Source organism: Manis javanica, chromosome 10 (assembly GCF_040802235.1).
Source record: "Manis javanica isolate MJ-LG chromosome 10, MJ_LKY, whole genome shotgun sequence".
Lineage (NCBI taxonomy): Eukaryota > Metazoa > Chordata > Mammalia > Pholidota > Manidae > Manis > Manis javanica.
The window spans coordinates 110,109,173-110,128,934 of record NC_133165.1 but is presented as its reverse complement, the minus strand read 5'-3'; the positions used below and the strand labels follow the sequence as shown (position 1 = coordinate 110,128,934).

At 40.4% G+C, this 19,762-nt stretch overlaps 1 protein-coding gene across 2 annotated transcripts; it reads left to right on the top strand.

The window, feature by feature from the left end:
* The first annotated feature begins 1,745 nt into the window (after positions 1-1,745).
* Positions 1,746-18,542, top strand: DDX17 (DEAD-box helicase 17). 2 transcript variants are annotated; one of them, XM_017664050.3, is made up of 13 exons: positions 1,746-2,136; positions 6,350-6,500; positions 7,154-7,253; positions 8,148-8,281; positions 8,554-8,619; positions 9,722-9,863; positions 10,236-10,396; positions 10,484-10,656; positions 10,989-11,099; positions 11,341-11,402; positions 12,564-12,623; positions 16,546-16,788; positions 17,799-18,542. In XM_017664050.3, the coding sequence occupies exons 1-13, from the start codon at positions 2,087-2,089 to the stop codon at positions 18,302-18,304; spliced, it is 1,959 nt and encodes a 652-aa protein (XP_017519539.1). In that variant the 5' UTR covers positions 1,746-2,086; the 3' UTR covers positions 18,305-18,542. The 2 variants fall into 2 exon arrangements, with proteins under 2 accessions (XP_017519539.1, XP_017519540.1); XM_017664051.3 differs by having other exon boundaries at positions 1,747-2,136; positions 16,546-16,782.
* Positions 18,543-19,762: the final 1,220 nt, after the last annotated feature.

Genomic DNA, 19,762 nt, shown 5'->3' with positions numbered 1-19,762 from the left:
CTGGATCCTTAGAAAGGACCATAGAACAGTTTAAAGCAAGAGACTTGCACAGAACAGTAAAGCTGAAAAGTACTTAGTAAGTGGAGCTTCCATTCTTGTATGTCTCTCTAATGTAGAAGCCACATTCGATTAGAGTCAATGATTGAACAACTCTGGGCCTAAATTTTCCGCCAGGCAACGACTGACAGGACAGTGAACCATCCGCTTTGTATGGAGCATGGCTCTGCAGCTACCTCTGACTCTACCCGGTCTGGGTTCATCTCTTTAGATTAGTGGTCTCCAAATAGTGCCCCCTAAGAAAATCATGAAAATGTATTTTAGGTAACTAAACTTTTCATTCTAAGTTAGGTCTCTGCTCAAAGGTCACTTGATGGGGAGGGTTTTCCAGGACACCCTATGTAACACTGGGTCACCAGTACACTCCCGCCCTCCACATGTACATACATTCTCTTTTCCCTGCCTTCTCTTCCCTGTTATTTTAGTCAGCAACTTCCTGACATAAACTTTTACTGTCTTATTTCCCCCACTAGAGTGTAAACTCCGTGAGTGCAGGAACTCATTTGTTCAGTATGGCCCAAGAGACATGAGAACGGTTTGTCATGAAGTGACTTTCCTTATGGTCCTTTTGTAATAACGTGGGAAACGGAACAGACACCACTCAGGGACCTCCATCTCCCCCTTTATATACATCTGCATAAACAGAAGACGTTAGGTGAGCTTCTCTCCAAGGGCCCTAGCAGCTCAAAAATTCCATGATGCTATCTGGCCAAGCTTGTAAGGCCTTAAAATGTAGTTTGAGGGAAAAGGAAGCAGGTAGGGAGCTAAGTCAGCTTAGAGGGAACTGAGAGAACGCGTCCTCGCCTGGTTAGAAACGTGTCCTTCTGTCTTCACCGAGTATCTGTGTCTGCAGACCACCTAATCCCTGGAGAGCGACAAACTCCTGCCTCGGGCCTCCTGCGGCAGCGCCGTTTAATGGCAAGCAGGGGACAGCGGCATCTACTTTAAAAGGAGCTCCACCCACATTTTGGTTCTTTGTTAACCAACTGTGCTCAGTAGTGTAAATACTCTGTTCAGAAAATGCACTTCGATGTGACTCAAGTGTAGCAGAGAGTGCTTTAATCCAGCTGGGCCATCGTCGCCGGATCAACTCCCGAAGGAACGGACAGGGCGCCATCCATCATGGCTGCCGGCGACATCGCAACGGGGCAACCGAAAGGAAATGACACCGGGACGCGCGGCCAGTCTCGACAGTGCGAGGGCGAAAGGGCCAGAGAGCCGGCAGGGCCATCCAGGAGAGCCAGCCAGAGCCGCTGAAGTTCCTCCTGAGGTTCTGACACCTAAAGGCACCGATGCTTGAGGACTACAATATGGGCGACAGTTATTGTCTCTGCAGAGAAACTTGCACTGACAGGCCTGAGTTCCGTCCCGCGGTCGAAACCCAGCAAAATCCTATTCTCCAAACAGAATGCGTTACGCACACGGCGCATCTTCGCAATAGTGGGCCGGCTAACGACGCAAAGAATGTTACGTCGCCCGGGAGGCTTTCCCCCCACCCTCCATCCCACGTTCCAGTTAAGGCGGCGCGAGAACTCTACGCCCGCGTCGTACTTTGTTTTTCTTCTACCGACCGCAAAATGCGCCCATTGCCGCAACGGACGTAAACTGCTTCCAAGAATACCCGTAGTAGTCCGCGAGGCCCTCGGGCTATTCCAAGACGCTGTTTACGTAGCCTCCGACGTACGTAGCGTTAAGCTGGAGCAGTCTCAGGGCCGGCCGCCATTTTGTCCAGTCGCTGGGAAGGAAGGAGACGCTTAAACCGCGGCACTGCCGGGTTTACGCGTAGCCAAACCTACCCAGTGTTTTTATATCCCCGATTCTCTGTGTTTTGCTACCGTCTCCGACGAGAGAGGCGGCGACGGTGGCGTCTGCGACGGGAGACAGCGCGTCGGAGCGAGAGAGCGCCGCGCCTGCCGCCGCCCCAACAGCGGAGGCGCCGCCGCCATCGGTCGTCACCAGACCGGAGCCGCAGGCCCTCCCGAGCCCGGCCATCCGTGCTCCGCTCCCAGATCTCTATCCGTTTGGGACCATGCGCGGAGGCGGCTTTGGGGACCGGGACCGGGATCGTGACCGTGGAGGGTAAGGGGGGAGGAGGGGAGGAAAGGCCTCGGGTGTGCGTGGGTCGGGGGAGGTCGTTTTCTGCGGAGACCGAGCGAACTGCCGGCCTGGGAGCAGCGCTTCCGACTCCTGGAGGCGCGGTGACCCGGCACATAAGAGATGTAGGTCCCGGGCCTCCGGTGGGCTTGGGCCCGCGGGTCCCTGGTGACCTGGCAGGCGGGCGGCGGCCTGGCGACCACCCAGCCCCTTCTTTCGGACGGCCGTCGAGGCGCGGCCTGACCGCCGCAGACCCGGCCCGGGCTTCGCCTCGCTTCGCGTCTTCCGAGCCCGGCCGATTTGGTCCAGTCATTTGATCTCTCTAGGCCTCAGCGTTCATCTGTAAAACACGGATGTTCTTGTTGAGAGAAGAGGAGGAGGTCTCCGAGGTCAATCTAGAAAAATCTTGACGCGAAATGGCTTCCCTATGTTATCTATCGCCAGAGATAACTTAATGGAATTGGAAACCTGGTTTGAAACTAGAGACTCAGAGGCCGACCTCTCGTTTTTAAAATACCTTTAAATCATTTTAAATTACCTATTAAAAATAACTCGAAGAAAGCACCTTGGAAAGTAAAGCAATGGAATGACTTGCCGTCTAAATGATCGTGTTTGGGGAAAGAGGGTTTTTTTTGTTTGTCGTTCTTGTAGGGTTTTTCCCCCCCTCCCTAATTGGCCGGGACCATTAACTTCTCTGCAAAGCCAGAAAGTTTATGACGTAGTAATGCCACGGTTACTGGGCTGGAAGCTTACAGGATTAAACCTGCAATCTTCCCAGATACCGAGATTCAAATCTTAACGATGGGTAAACGAAAATTGTTTTAAGAGATGCATGTTCCTTGTGCTGTTACTTTTTTGTAATAAAAGTTGTGTATCTGGATAAAAGTAATGTGACGCCACTTATTAATGTATATAGGTGACCTTGGGCAAGCTCGTGAACCTTTGTGAGCCTGTTTTAAAGATGGGGATAGTCTTTATTTGTATTGTCCTCAGGAATTGAGGTACTTGAGTTCTCTCTGTAGTAGGTGTTTTGGTAATAATTTCTCCAACCAGTTTTGTCTTTTGTGGTTCAAATCCACAAGTGCCAGAACTACCTAGTCACAGCACCTCAATTATCACTTTACAAAATAAAAAGAATTATTGATTTATACTGTTAGGAAGGAAAATAATTTGGCCTTAGCATTAAATTTGGAGAGCTACAAGTGTGAACGTTTGCCAAGTTGTTTCATAGTATAGCTAAATTTAGAAGTGAATTTCAGTACAACCACTTAGGGAAAAAGCTTATTTCCTAGTAAAGTTGAATGACCCAGTGATTCTCTTAGGCTTCATACTGCCTGCTAAGGCCTGGAGAAACCCTTGTACACGAATTCCAGTATCCACGTACAAAATGTTTATATCATTATTGTTTGTGGCACAGCATGGGAAATAGTTCACATGTCTGAATAAATTGTGGGTATTTATACAATAGAATAGAGCACTAAAGAAAACTGGAATTTACATGGTTGACTCAACAGAAGTTGACTGAAAAGCAAGCTGTTGTGGGAGGATAACATGTAAGTACAAATATGACAAGACGGAAAAGCAAGGGAAATGTTAAAATTCGACGTGGTAGTAGCTAAGGTAGGGGCTCTGAAGTAGCACATGTAGGCTTACCAAGGTACTGGTAGTACTCTGCTTGCTGTAGGTGTTTGGTTTGCTATTCCACTTCACTGTATATGTGCCTTAATAAAAATTATTTGGAAAGAAAGTTAATTCATCCCTAGTTTATACCATATTGACTATCAAATTGAGATTTTTTTTTAACTTTAACAATTACTCATTTCAAACAAAATGGCACTCTTTCATAAGGTCTGTGCCCCAACTCTACCTTTACCATGAACTATTATAATTTGAATTTATATTTTTTCTTAACTGAATTTTACTAAGCCAAATGGGTTAGTATTTTGAAAAGGGAATGAGTGAGGTCAGTGTATGTGCATGTACAGTACAAAAGTGTGCCTTGTACATTTAAACTAGCATGTCTGCATGTTAGTATGTATTGTCTTAAAAGCTGCATTTATTGCTGGGCCAAATTAAACTTTGGCTTTAACAAAAACAATGAGCAGCATAGAGCATAGTATGCCAGGGATTAGGAAATTTGCATATTTAAAAGATGGCATGAATGTGCTGAAAATTTTTCAAGAAAAGTAAGAGGTTCTTTAGAATATTTAAGTCAGCATTTAATTAAGAAGGTGGAAAGCAGCGTATTTTTAAAGAACCCCATGTTTCAGATAATCTTTAGTGCAGGACAGTGTGTCTTGGATAAATAGCCCAGGCAATAGGGAGACAGGAATAAATTTTTGTTTTAATAAGGATTACTTTGAAAAAAACCTTCAAAAGAAACTTAACACAAGTTCTATTTTCTACATCATTAGTTTAAGCTTTAGAATGCAGCAGCATTGAAATGGCACCTTCTGGAAACCACATAAATTTATATAAACTAGGTCTATAAATTGTTCTCTAAAAATCGGCCTTTGGCCAGTTTTCTTTGCAAGGCTGACATCTATAAAGACTTGGTTGGCTTTTCTGCTCTTTCAGAATTGTTTGTACTTTCATTTACAAATGAGGAGGGGTCCATTGTGGTCTTTGGTCTGTTCATTATTGCACTTCAGGCCAGAGGGCATGCTGAAGATGCCATTTTCTTTAATATATAAGTCTATATGATTTTCATGTTTTGACGTCTAATTTCACCACTTAAGCAGTAGTATAAATGGAGTCAGCTGACTTGTGGCTATTGAATGTAAATATTCAATGGTCCCAAGAAAATTTCTTGATGTCAGTCTTTGTACCTTGGTATTTAGAGAAATGTTTAGCTGGGTCTTTAAGCTGAAGAATTTAAGAATGCTTAAGAACGTTTAAGGAAATTGAGGCCCTTTAAAATAGTGCAACTATTGTTGGTCAAAGTGAAACCATCTGCAAGATGCTTTGAGTGGGTTAGAGCGGTAAAGGGAAATTCAGTACAGTGTTTTCAGGAGTAAGGAAATGGGGTGATGATGTATGCGATTTGTGTAATGAACGGTTCCCCACACAGTAAGTTGTAGTGTGGAGATGAATACCGCTTAGTGTTAGGATTCTGCTAGGAAAAGTAAAACTTCACAAGTTTCACTGTTGGCCATTTGTAGTTCAGTTGAACTTGTCTGATGTGAAAGTTAGATAAAGCAAAAAGATTGGTTTTTAAATAGTCCCTGAGTTTCTAATACCCTAAATAAAACTATTAATGGTTTCTTAAATTTTTGATGTTAAGATTTGTATGATAGTATTTGTGTCTCAGAAAGGGTAATTTTTTACAGGTCTATTTTGTCATATAGCAATGTTCCTCTTCCTTGACTTTGTAAATTCATAGTACTATTTGCCTGGGAACAGAAAGGGAGAGATGAAGAGGAAGAAAAGGTAAAATAAGAAGTCTTTGTATTAGCTATTCATTATCATAAACTATAAAGGTGAAGACTGCCCGACCAGCCTTCAAGGGATCCTAATACATTTTCTCAGCAGATTAACAGACAGTAGCAGTGCTCATCCTGTTGTAGAGGAATAAAGGGTCCAAGAAGCTTTTAAAACTATGGGTTTTAAAACTGTGGGTTGACTTGCTTTAAGTTGTGTTTCTCTACCTGCCCACACTCTTGCTCTTTAAGCTTTAATGTTTTCACTTACTTATGTGTCTGAATATTACACAAGAATAGATGTGTTTTACAATATTTTAATAAATCTCTAGCACGACTTAAAATGGTACCTGGTATATTGTATTGTGTTTACTATGCCAGATACTGATGTAAGCACTTGACACTCATCTTCACAGCAACTTCTGAAATAAGTGGTGGTAGTATTTCTACTTTATATGAGGTGTGGAGAAGTTATATTTGCTCAAAATCATACAGTAAGGGGCAGAATCAAAATTCAAGTCTTTTCTGATTATAGAGTCTGGTTGTAATCCCCATGACATTTCTCTAAATACAAGAATTTTAATTCATTACCTATTGTAACTGTTGTTGGATAGTAAAAGGAAGTTTTACAAACTTCTCCATACCTTCAAATAAGAGTAATAAAATACTTTGGAAGATGATGGTATCCTAAGGGTCTCTTCCTTTGCATGCTTTTATAAAATACACCTAAGGTATATTGCTTTAAAAATACTAATAAACTAAAAATTTTATGTTTCTAGATTTGGAGCAAGAGGTGGTGGTGGCCTTCCCCCAAAGAAATTTGGTAATCCTGGGGAGCGTTTACGCAAAAAGAAGTGGGATTTGAGTGAGCTCCCCAAGTTTGAGAAGAACTTTTATGTGGAACATCCAGAGGTGGCAAGGCTGACCCCAGTAAGTTATTTTGGGATATTACTTATATACCATTTTCATACATAGTGAACCAAATTGACGTGTTAGCCAGAGTTTATTCCTATACTGCTGTTGCTGTTAGTTCTATTCTGGTGTGGTGGTACTTCCAAAAGATTTTTAATAAGACTGCTGATAGTCCTAAGAGGAACCAGTTTAAATACATACCTAATATATTTGGTTTTCATTTGTTGGTTATGTTTACCAGTTTGTTATGATTTTAACTATGCAATGAAGTCTTTTCATCTGTGAAGTTAATAAATTTGAGATACTGGCATTATGTACTCCTGTTTGTCTTTTTAAACTCCCTATGATTGTTTTGGACTCTTAACCATGAAATGCTTACTTGTTCAGAAGAAACCAATGAAAACAGCACTGAGTCCTAATTTCCACATTTTCTACCTCTTCCTAGTTCTGATCATGGTGAATTAATGTTTCTGAGTATCAAGGGAACTATTAATACCTGTTCTGTTGATTCACAAAGTTGGGTGAACTGGAATGTATATATGAAAGTGCAATAAGAATTATACACATTTTCCATTGTAATTGTGGATTCGATGATGGTGATTGCTCAGTTGGATGAGAACATAAAGTTTTGCATGTTTAGAATAACTTGTTTGCCTTGTTTTCTCTCATAGTATGAGGTTGATGAACTACGCCGAAAGAAAGAGATTACAGTGAGAGGAGGGGATGTTTGTCCTAAACCTGTGTTTGCTTTCCATCATGCTAACTTCCCACGTAAGTGTTTTTCAATCCAGGATTTTAACTGTTAATTTTGGTCAAATAGTAAACATGGGGAATAGATTATTTGACCCAGGCTCAGGATTTTGTTGAAAAGATAAGTGGGAACCTTTCACAAAGGTAGTAATTTATTTTACATAAGTAAAAAAAAAAAAATTTTAAGCCTCAAGGTAGAAGTAAATGCTATATTGCGTAGGAAGTTTTTTTAATGCTTATCTATTCTCCTATTTAGAAGCACCCCACTCCCAGAGTTTTTCATCTCCTAGGGGTTTTACCTCTACCTTTTAGAAAACAGTAGATGAACTTAATTTCTAGTTTGCATATATAGTTGACCCTTAAACAGCATAGGTTTGAACTGAATGGGTCCACTTACGTGTGGGTTTTTGCAGTAAAATATTAGAAATATATTTCTGGAGACTTGGGACAATTTGAAAAAACTTTCTGTAGCTTGCTTTATTATGTGAATATAGTATTTGATATATATAATGGAAAATATGTGTTAATTAATTGTTTATGTTACGGGTTTTAAGGTTCCCAGTTGACAGTAGGCTCTTAGTAAAGTTCTTGGAAAGTCAAAAAGTTCTACATGGATTTTCAGCGGCAGGGGTCAGCATCCCTAACCCCCACATTGTTCAGAGGTCAACTGTAATTTGCATTGCAGCAAATAGTGACTGCTGTGCTCATACCGTGTTAAGATACTTGAGGGCAGTGGTTTTCAAGTTTTGAGGGTAAGTGTAGTAGTCAGTAGGTCAAGAGATACAGTAAAAAAACACCACCACTTGGAGAGATGTAAAACTGGGTGAATTTGCCTTCAATGAATTTAACTTTTTAGAATTCTTTCTGCTGTGTCACTAGTTTTACTTAAGAGCAGTAACATCTGTTGCCTTACAGAATATGTAATGGATGTATTGATGGATCAGCACTTTACAGAACCAACTCCAATTCAGTGCCAGGGATTTCCTTTGGCTCTTAGTGGCCGGGATATGGTGGGCATTGCTCAGACTGGCTCTGGGAAGACATTGGCGGTATGTACCAATAAAGGAAAAATTTTAACATAATTTATGTCACTATTCTGATTAATCCAGTTTCTTGATTCAGATAGTATAGGTTCAGCCTTTTTCTTTTTTTTAAAGCTATTTGAACTATGGAAGCATTTTGTGTTCAGATTAAATTGCACATGTGTAACAGTTGTGAGTTCTGTTTTCAGTTACCTAGTTATGCATTATCAATTTTGATAATTTAGTGCTGTTAAAATAATGGCTTAGTTTTGATGTAAGACTTTCTTTTTTCTTCCCAGTATTTGTTGCCTGCAATTGTTCATATTAACCACCAGCCATACTTGGAAAGGGGAGATGGCCCAATAGTAAGTGTGTTTCAGTTTGTTTATAAATCTAATGACTACAATTTAATGGTTACTGGATTTCAGGCATTATGTTTTACATGTGAAATGCCTTTTCAGATTTCCTTCTCAACCTCACCCCATATTTGGAAATGAGAGTATCCCTATGTTACTGATAAATTTTAGACACAGTGCAAGCTTGAATTTGAGCTAATCTTACTCTTAACCACTATGCATACTGCCTTCATGTTTAGGCATTTACTGTGCAGTTAATTCAAATGCAGTTCTTAATCGTTCAGTGATGCTGTGAGGGATGCAAAAGTAGTATGAAATGAGGTCTCTGCCCTGTGGATCGAAGTCAGGTTTGGTGTGTGTATTCTCTGTAGATAATACTTCTGTAAATGCTAACAGGGCTATATGGTTTTCTAGTTTGATTACTTTCACTTAAGCTATTTCCTGTGAGATTTGAGAAGTGGTCTTCAAATATGGCCAGTAGAGTTAGGTTTTTATCATTAGCTAGTATCTAATGGATCAGTACACAGAGCAAGATTCATTGTTAACAGTGATGTGATACCCATTTCAAATCAAAGTGTCTTGATTTTGTATTGTTTTGGGTAATTTTTCTCAGATTATATTAAGTCGTCATTTTTGCCTGATGAACGTGGCTAAGAGCTTAAACTTGAAAGCATCAAAGTGTCAGCTCTGCAGTTTTTCTGGCTAAGAGCTTAAACTTGAAAGCATCAAAGTGTCAGCTCTGCAGTTTTTCTGTTCATCTGTTTACTAATATCTGTAGTTCTGTTGCAGGGATATTTTAAAGTCACTTGTTCTTTTTGTGAGAGTTGTTTAGTTAAAACTAGGTAATAAAATGTCTAAATTCACTTAAAAAGCACACATAAGCCATGAGGAATCACGTCAAAAGCAATTCTTCATGCCACGTGCTAAACTAGTATAGAGCCATGCTTCATTGTGCTGTCCTGGACTCCCTTCCTAGCCCTCTACCCCCTCGCGTACTTTGAAAGTACTAGATAAGACAATAGAGAAAATTAGATTACCTTTTTGTGGTTGCTTTTTTTTTTTTTTTTTTTTTAAACTTGGGATAGGTGTCTTAAGTGTGTGTTTGTTTCAGTGTCTAGTTCTGGCTCCTACCAGAGAGCTTGCCCAGCAAGTACAGCAGGTGGCTGATGACTATGGCAAATGTTCTAGATTGAAGAGTACTTGCATTTATGGAGGTGCTCCTAAAGGTCCCCAGATTCGAGACTTGGAGAGAGGTAATTTTTTTTTTTAATTTAGCACGTAAGGATTATTTATCTCATCTTACCAGTTTCTGTGAATGAAATTGAGAAGGAAATAATAGGTTCTCCTGAAAAGATTCATTATTTCAGCAACTTAGAAATTCTCAGGTATAATTAAAATGCTATTTTTAGAAAATTCAACATGATTTGAGACTTGAACTTTGTGGAGATGTGGTGATTATATATGAATTCTCTTTGCATTATGCTTTTCCAAGTACTTTTTAAAAATTCAACTTGTGCTCTATAGCATTGAGTACAATCACTAGAGCTGGTATTGCTTGGTTTGCTGAGGTTTGGATAATGCATAAATTATTATTAGTTGGCTAGATCATTGGTTTTGTTTTACAGGTGTTGAAATCTGTATAGCTACTCCTGGACGCCTGATAGACTTCCTAGAATCTGGAAAGACAAATCTGCGCCGATGTACTTACCTTGTGCTGGATGAGGCTGACAGAATGCTTGATATGGGCTTTGAACCCCAGATCCGTAAAATTGTTGACCAAATCAGGGTGTGTAAAACTGATCATATGCTGTCTTCATGCCCTTTGCCTGTCATGGTCTCTTTGCCTGAAAGAAAACCTTTCCTTTCGTAATAGCCTGATAGACAGACCTTGATGTGGAGTGCAACCTGGCCAAAAGAAGTAAGGCAGCTAGCAGAGGATTTCCTTCGTGATTACACCCAGATCAACGTAGGCAATCTGGAGTTGAGTGCCAACCACAACATCCTCCAGATTGTGGATGTCTGCATGGAAAGTGAAAAAGACCACAAGTATGAGAGATTCCCATTTGATAATACTAGTAAACCTTTCTGATAATCCTCCAGAGTTAGTGTTAAGAAAAACCAGTATTTTTTGAGGCCTGAAAACATTAAAAACATTGGTAGCTTTCCAACAGTCCATCCTTTGTATCATTCATCAGAGCATTGTGGTTAAAGGCAAGGATTGTGGGTCTTTAGATTTGAATCCCAGCTCTGATAATTACTGGTTGTATAGAAAGTAATATGAAAAGAAAGTACTATAGCTTTGGGGTTGATATTGCAGACATGATACATCACATAAAGTATAGGAAAGTCTGAATGACTGCCATTGGTCTTGTTTTCAGGTTGATCCAACTGATGGAGGAAATAATGGCTGAAAAGGAAAATAAGACAATAATATTTGTAGAGACAAAAAGACGCTGTGATGACCTCACTCGAAGGATGCGCAGAGATGGGTGAGTGCAGCATTGAGGTATTAGCGTGTTTTACATAGTTCAGGAGGAATTTCTGAATTTGTATGGTGAATGCTACATATTTCAGTAATGCCTATGGTACACTTTATATTTACTTGGGCACAGTCATCAGTTAATGTAGCCTAACAAACCTTCACAATTCCATATGAGAGCATTTATTTTTAAAGCTTAGTTTCCTTCTTTTTTAAAGATTTCTAAAATGTTGGTCACATTTTTCTGACAGTTGGCCAGCTATGTGTATCCATGGAGACAAGAGTCAACCAGAAAGAGATTGGGTACTTAATGGTGAGTTCAAAACTAAGCATTGTCCATACTCCATTTCAGACTTTCTATAAAGGAACAGGTAGTAAATACTTCCTGCTTTTTAGACCATATGGTGGTTTGTGTCACAACTGTTCAACTCTGATGTTGTAGCACAAAAATGGCCATAGACAGTATGTAAAACAATGGCCTGGCTCTGTTCCAGTAAAACTTTATTTGAAAAATAGGCATTGTGTCAGATTGGATCCAGAGACCAGAGTTTACGTCACTCTGCTCTAGTTGCATTATGGGCATTTTTCCCTTTAAGGTCAGTTACTGGCCCATTACGCTTTGTCATAATTTTTACCACCCTTCCTTTATTTAGTAAGGTCTTGTATTTATAGGTAGATTTACCAGCCCATGAGCTCTCAAACCCTTAGCCTGCAGTATTTTCATGGAGGTTTTGTCACATGTGCTCAGTCTTTATCTCATCCAGCCCCTCACCCCTCTGAGGATGGGGGATGAGATGAGGATGAAACTTCCAAGCTTCTGATCATGGCTTTGTTATCCAGGAGCTTGTCCTGGATCCCACTAAGAGGTGTCTCATCAATACAAAGACACTCCTGTACCCAGGAAGTCCCAGAGTATTCCTGTCAGGAAACAGGGTCAAAGACTAAGTATTGAATAAAAGAATCTTCCAGCCCTTCCTACTTCTAAGGGTTTAGATGCTCAGTGCCAGAAACTGTGGGCAGATACCAATATATATATTTTTCTATTATTTCACAGGGGCAAAATATAGTTTCTCCTGTGAAGTTTCATCTTTTAAACTTGTCCCACCCCACACTTTGGTTTTGTTTCATTTGGGAGATAACTTTGGTGTCATAATTTAAGGGGGAAAAATTCTAGCTCATGTTAATTTTGTTACGAATTGCCACTCCTTATTAATGGTACTTCATTATTAGAGGTAACTTTGCTAATTAACTCCCCAGCTAAAGGTGAGTGTAATAAAGGTTTTCAAAAGAATTACTATTTCCCTTAGATTTAAAAGAGCTTGGCATATTCTGCACCATTACTTGAAATTTTAGTGTGGTAGGGTGAAAGGCCAGATAACTAGGAATGTTTATTTGGTCATTTTTGAAGACCTGTCACTTAGGCTCAGGCTTGATTGTGTAACTTGCCTTTTATGGCACCATCCTTGTTTTGCAGAGTTCCGTTCTGGAAAGGCTCCCATCCTCATTGCCACAGATGTAGCCTCCCGAGGGCTAGGTTTGTATAGATAGGTGTCTCTGTCAATGGTATATGTATCTTTTGGTTTAAAGATTTGTCATTTCAAATTAGAGTTGTATAAACATGTGTTTAGATAAATATTTAAAAGAAAAATGCCAAGCGTGATTTTTTCCCCCCACTTTTTTTTTTAACCTTGGTATTTTGTTTTTTATTTTCAAAGTCTCTTCCTGCTCCTAACAAACAGGCTTTGGTCTGCAGCAAGGCCTAGGCATGACTCTTCAAAGAGTTAGAGGGAGAGGAGACATTCAGTTGAACAGCTCAACTTCATCCTGGGTTTATTCTATTTTTCTGACTAAATAGAATGAGCCTGGTTGAGCCTAGCTGTTAGAAGCTGATTTCGTTGGGTGTTGTTTTCCTTTTACCAGTCTGTCTGTGCTAGATAGGTGCAGGTGTCCAGTTCCATCAGTGCTAACATACTATGGGATTTAGTAAGGCTATAAATACGATACTGTTCAGCAGTTAGATCCTCATTGCCCAATTTTATTCACTGAAGTAAAATTGTCATGGGACCTCAGTTGTCCCTTCCTCCCACTCATATTATCAGTGTGCTGTCTTCCAGTTTAAGAACTTAAGTTGAAACTGATGTTCTTTTGGAGTTTTTGACCCATTAGGATTTAAGATACATAGAAATATTTTGTGGTTCTTGATCCCATTATTCTGAGCTAAAACAGGTGTAACTCAAAACTTGTGTATTAAAAAAAAGATGAGATTATTTCTAATACAAAGATAATCTTTAAATTACTGACAGGTACTTAATTTCTTGCCCAATAAGGCAAGAAATACCATACTCCCTTGTAATACCTAACAGAGAGAACAAAAATTCAAGCTGAAGTACAAAAGTAATGAAGTCTTTATACATTGCACTCATCATTCCCTCCTTCAGAGGTGGTGACCTGCAGCCATGACTGAAAATTGTCTCTGCCCTCTGAGGTCATGTCTGGATCTGTGCGGTTAGAACTTGGGCCTGTTGGGGAGAAGAGGCTGAGCCCTGAAAGCAGTTTACATAAAAGCTTTCAGTGACGATGGTTTTTAAACAGGCTTGCTATGTGCTGGTAGCTTCTTTGTGCATCTTGCCTAGACATTTAAAAATATTTGTCCCATCTCCCCTGCATTTCTAAACCAAATCAATTGGCTACCATTAGAATAACTTAGACTCTTCATCCCACCCCCACTTACCCAAGTGAGGGGAGAGGGAAGGAACTTGAGTCTGTTTCTTGTTACTCAACATCAGTGCTTGTTTTGGGCCCCTTTGTTTGCTGCCTTATAAAAATCAAAAGGAGGGGGAAAACCCACCAAAATGGCAGAATGCTGACCAAGGTCCTACAAGATCCTGGAAAGTGAAGGCTTCTACCTCACAGACAGGGGTGCGCTTTTCAGCTGAGTCACCAGGCCTTTTTTCACTTCCTGTCGAGCGATGGCCTCTTAAATGTTCCCTTCAGGTAAGTTCTTTGATTCCCATAATATTATATTAGTCCTCCTAAGGAAACCACTATTCCCTTCCCACTGGAATATTTTTAATTTTTTTTTGTTTTTGTTTTTTTTGTTTACACGCTGTTAAACTATAAAAGTATTGAATTTATTTTGTTTTGTTTTTTAACAGAAGCTTTGATATCAGCTGCAGCTCACTCAGTACATGGCCAACGCAAATCTACATTGGCCCGAAGCAGCTCTAGATGAGCATATTGGCTGGTCTCAGTCCCTTCCAATTAGTGATTTGGAGATTCAGGCCATGTCATAGGCTTGTCAGAAAAAAGGCTCTTACCCTAGGCAGCTGGCCAAAACATTAACTTTTTTGATTTCTTACCCTGCTACAGCATCTTCTCTAAAGGCAACAAGATAATATTGTGGCAGTGCACAAATAACACCAGAGCAGGCTTGCCTAGAGAAAACCAAATTCTGCACTTGCTCTTACATGCACGCAGCCAGCTCTTTGTGCACATACAGGGCACCTTTATAGTATGAAGAACTTGCACTGTGTCTGCCCACTATTGAACCCCTCCAGAAATAATCCCCCTGCCTAAGTATTTGTATCTGAATGGTTGACTCCAATCCCCAGTTCTTTCTGCTAGGAAAGCACATGTCTGTGCAACCTATAGAGTAATCAGTGTGCTCTGCTGCCCATGGTTATACACACTGGGACTGATTAAGGAGCATTATCTTAGCTCTGAAGATGTGGTTATGCAGTGTCATTTCCCATTCCCTCACCTCTCATCCCTCCTGGCCCTATAAATTTTTGTTTTTCCTTTCTTTTCATCAACGACCCTAGCCGGAGACTCACGCTGCCCCCTGTGATAACTGCCTTCTCGTCTTTCTGGTGTGATTTCAGGACTTTAGGGGTCAGTAACGACTGAGGAGCCTTTATTGTAATAAGAAACAGACATAATGCCCCTTTCTTTGCAGGCCCTTTAACAACAGCTGAATTTTTTTTTTTTTTTATCATCTCCCCTTCCCCCCTGAAATTAATCCAGTCTGGGCAATAGATGCAGTCTGACCCTTTGGATGTAACTTACATTTTTTTTTATTAATTATTTTTTTCTACAATCACCCCAATTATCCTTGGGGGAGGCGTTGGAGGACCTGAAATTTTTACCCGAACCCAGGTTCTCCGGCGCTTGGCAACCAAATGGGGCTACAGAGAAGCATCTAAGCCAGTTCACAGAGCGAGCGTGTGTGGGGACTTCTCACTGCCACGGACCCTTGATGCATGCTCCCCGCGCTCCAGTGGTCCCGTGTCAGAAGGCGGAGTTTTCGAAAGGAGGCCGCCAAAAATAAAAGGCAAAGAGACGGGATCGGCTGCAGCGGTTTCCCAAAGGAGGAGGGAGTGTGCATCGGTCTGGTAACAAACAGAGAATGTTTTTTAATTATTTATATCACAAAAATCTGTGTTTTATCTAGGATATTTTCTGAATATTCTTTGTAAAATGCAGATTTTTTTCCACAAAACATTAGGATTCTTTGTTATATTAAATTTGTTTGTTTAAGTAGGTAAAAATATACATTTAGCTGAAAGCATTACACTAACATTTACATACTTTATAAACATTAGGAGGTTATGCAGCCCAATTCCCAGCAGTGGACAGAACATTAAACTTGTGTCTCAAGGTTTCATGGTTTTTCCCACACTCTTTGGCTATTTAATTTCCCAGGTTATGTAGACAATCTTTGATAATTGAAGCAAGTACTGAGTTGAAATAACCTTGAGTTGAGAAGAAAAAAAACTTCATTTGGCAGAGCTGGGCTTGGTAGCACAGTGAAATTTTAGTGTAATGTGCTCTTGTGGTGATGGAATGGGGGAAGATCGTTTGAATATTTCTGCAAAGGAAAATAGGTGTGTCCTTTGGCTGTGATCAGTTTTTTATAAAATATAAGAGCAAAAATTTTTTTATGATCTAAACATTTTTTTTAATGTAGTAATAAAGTATATGAAGTTTCTTTTTTCATTTTGCTCTGTGACTGGTTTAAAGGTAAGTTTGTTACATTACTGGTAGATTTTGCCAGGCTTCTCCCAACAGAGTAGAAGTGGTTTGGCCTTGTTACTTAATAGTGGTACCACTTTATTCTACAGTCCAGCTTTGGAAAGGATGGAACTTTAATTTGGTACAATTCCTGTCAGCTTATTGGTGAAAATACAGAAGAGCAGGAGTTTGGATGGTTGAAGGGGGATTCCCCTAGGAATTTACAGTTGGTAAAGATGCCACTTCTGTGCATGTGCCAAGAATCATTAATCCTCTTTTACTCTGTTGGGATGAGTCTCTTTTTGTTCCTTTTCAGGGTGTTTACTAACTTAATCTTCTTTCCTCTTGCTGTCGTCTGCATTCGTGCTTCCCACCTGCTGTTGGCATGTCCTTTACCTTCTCCCTGCCACCCCAACCTACACACTGACTCATCGTTGGCTTGGAAGATGTGGAAGATGTCAAGTTTGTGATCAACTATGACTATCCAAACAGCTCAGAGGATTATGTGCACCGTATTGGCCGAACAGCCCGTAGCACCAACAAGGGCACTGCCTACACCTTCTTCACACCAGGGAACCTAAAGCAGGCCAGAGAGTTGATCAAAGTGCTAGAAGAGGCTAATCAGGCTATCAACCCAAAACTGATGCAGCTGGTGGACCACAGAGGAGGCGGCGGAGGAGGGGGTAAGGGTAAGTCCTGGAGTTTTCCAGGTACTGCCAAGGTATCTTTTTGTGTTCTTTGTGCCTTGTTTTTCTAATTCCTTTGAAGGCTTGTTGCTTAATAACAAGTACAGTTTTTAATAGTTTTGTGTAATCTCTTCTAAGTAAGACAGTGCGATGTTTGGGGACTTGTCATGTATCCTGCTTTTGCAGCACAGTTTTTCTATAGATACAAAACTGACCTTTGTATTTTGAAGTACATGGTTCATATTCACCATTAAGCTAAATTTGGTTGCTTCTAATACCTTCAAAGACCTTAGTGCAGTATGTTTTCTGTTCTTTATATGGAGAGATTAGTAATTTTAACACCATTTTATGGTAATAGAAACATTAGTAATTAGATTTTAAAATTGGGTAGTTGCAAAATATACTAGGATCTGGGTTTCCTGACTACCACTTTGGTATTATTTTTTTCTCCGACTTACTGCATGTTGAAGCTCTACATCAGAATTACCTTGAGAGGTTTCTAAAAAACCAAAATTTTTAAAATAAAGGTGTGTTTGGAATTGAGCTAAGAATCTGAACAACTTTACCTAAAGCTTGTGAGATAATTTTGATGTAGTTAGGTCTACAAAGCCAACACATGAGAACCACTGTGCACTAGGAGAGGATCCCCTCACGGTGGTGTGGACTTACCTATTTATTAGCTGCTTGCATCCCCCTTTTTTTTCAGCCTATGTATGTATGGTAAGTTGCCTAAACTTCTTTACCATTGTTCTTATATTTTTAAGTGTGTTCCTCAAATAAAGGGACCTAAAAGGGTGAAAAAGTTGAATATCCTTTAATGTTTACAATTCTTTTGAGTAAGTCCTGTTAAAGAACCAAATTCTGGGTGTATTTTTAAAGTAATGATTTGGAGGCTGGCTTAAAAGATCAAGAAAGAATGTTGAATATTTTTGTACCCAGTAGAATTTTTGTGCATGGTTATTGTTTGTATTATGTTAATCTGGCATTAAAAATTCCTCGTATCCTCCCATCAGGAGGTCGTTCTCGTTACCGGACCACTTCTTCAGCCAACAACCCCAATCTAATGTATCAGGATGAGTGTGATCGGAGGCTTCGAGGAGTTAAGGATGGTGGCCGGAGAGACTCTGCAAGCTATCGGGATCGTGGTGAAACCGATCGAGCCAGTTATGCTAACGGCAGTGGCTATGGAAGTCCAAATTCTGCCTTTGGAGCACAAGCAGGCCAATACACCTATGGTCAAGGCACCTATGGGGCAGCTGCTTATGGCACCAGTGGCTATACAGCCCAAGAATATGGCGCTGGCACTTATGGGGCTAGTAGCACCACCTCAACTGGGAGAAGTTCACAGAGCTCTAGCCAGCAGTTTAGTGGGATAGGCCGATCTGGGCAGCAGCCACAGCCACTGATGTCACAACAGTTTGCACAGCCTCCGGGAGCTACCAATATGATAGGCTATATGGGGCAGACTGCCTACCAGTACCCACCCCCTCCGCCTCCCCCTCCCCCTTCTCGTAAATGAAACCACTCAAGTGGTAGTGACTTGTGCAGACTTAACTACATTTAAAGGAACGCTGTCTTTCCATTTTTTTTCTTCCCCATTTCTTTCTTTTCCTTTTTTACTTTTGTCCCCAACCATTGTGATTTGTCTTTTATGCAGATTAGTTAGAATTCACTGCCAGGTTTCTTCTGCCCGCCAAAATGATCCAGTCTGTAATAACAAGATTTTGTAAAAATATATATATAGCCGACTGGAAGAATTTTTTCCCCAACTTGTTGCATGTTGAGGATATTTGAGCTATTTTTCATCTTCAAAGAAAAAGTAAGGTATTAGGCCCTTTGGTGGGAGCCCAATTTTTGTCCTGAGTTGGGGGGTGGGGGAAGGGTAGAGGGGTTGAATTCTGCAGAGATGGCATCTGTGCTTATAAATCTCTCATTACTGGGTTAGGAAGCCAAGAAGGGAGTTCCCAACACATTTTCCATAGTGCTTCTTCAGTGTTTCTCAGGCTGGAACGGGTTTCTCGGGCCTGATGAGTTCTTAAGACAGTGCTTCGCCATTGTTTTTTTGGCTGAGTACTTAAGTGAGTTTGACAGTTAATCCCAATTGGTTTTGTCTCCCTTAAGCTCTGCCTTCCTCCTTCCCAGTTACTGAAAAATAACCATTTTAGTGTCAGGTTAGGAATTGCTGAGTCTGAGTTTATTTAGTGTATCTTTCAAATTAAAAACTCCACGTGTTTATTGCAATGGTTAAATGTAGCATCTCAGCATCTGGGTGGAAGCTGCCCATTTTTCTTCCCCAAATAACCAGGGACCATCTGTGAAATTAATTTTGCAACCAGACAGCTGCTGTGAACAGAGTGAACATAAATGCTCTCTGGAAATTTACTTTATTATCAGTGAAGTATACATTCACCTGCAGTGTAAAAACTAAAAACCACCTTTAATTATAAACAGTATACTCAATGGGTAAATTTTCTTTTTAAACTCAGTATCTGTAGAGCTAGAATTAAAATGTTTGCCACTAAGCCCTTTTGGCCAAATTATCTTGAATAAAGAATATTAAGGGTTCATTAAGAACTCATCCTCTTGATACTCTGTTCTCTGCAGTGCTTTGTAACAGCTTTTGGGTGCCGAGTTTCCTCGGATCCTTTTGCACTCAGCTTTTTAAAGGTAGGTAGCGCTTAAGAAAGTTATTGGAGGACTAAAGCCTAAGTCCTTGTACCTTTCCTCCATCTGAAGGTAGGTGTTAAGTGATACTATTTTCCTGAGATTGCCTATAACATGTAGGCCTGGAAAAGAATTTTCTGCCCTTTTATTCACCGTAACAGGACAGGGAGATTAGACCACCCAGCACAAACCTCTTCCATATCCAGTATGGAACTGTTACTTTTTCTGTGCTGTTATTGTTACTGTTGATTTGCAATGTAATCAACAGGGGAAGACTCCATTGTGTTCTTTGGCTGAGGCCCAAGAGTGCTTG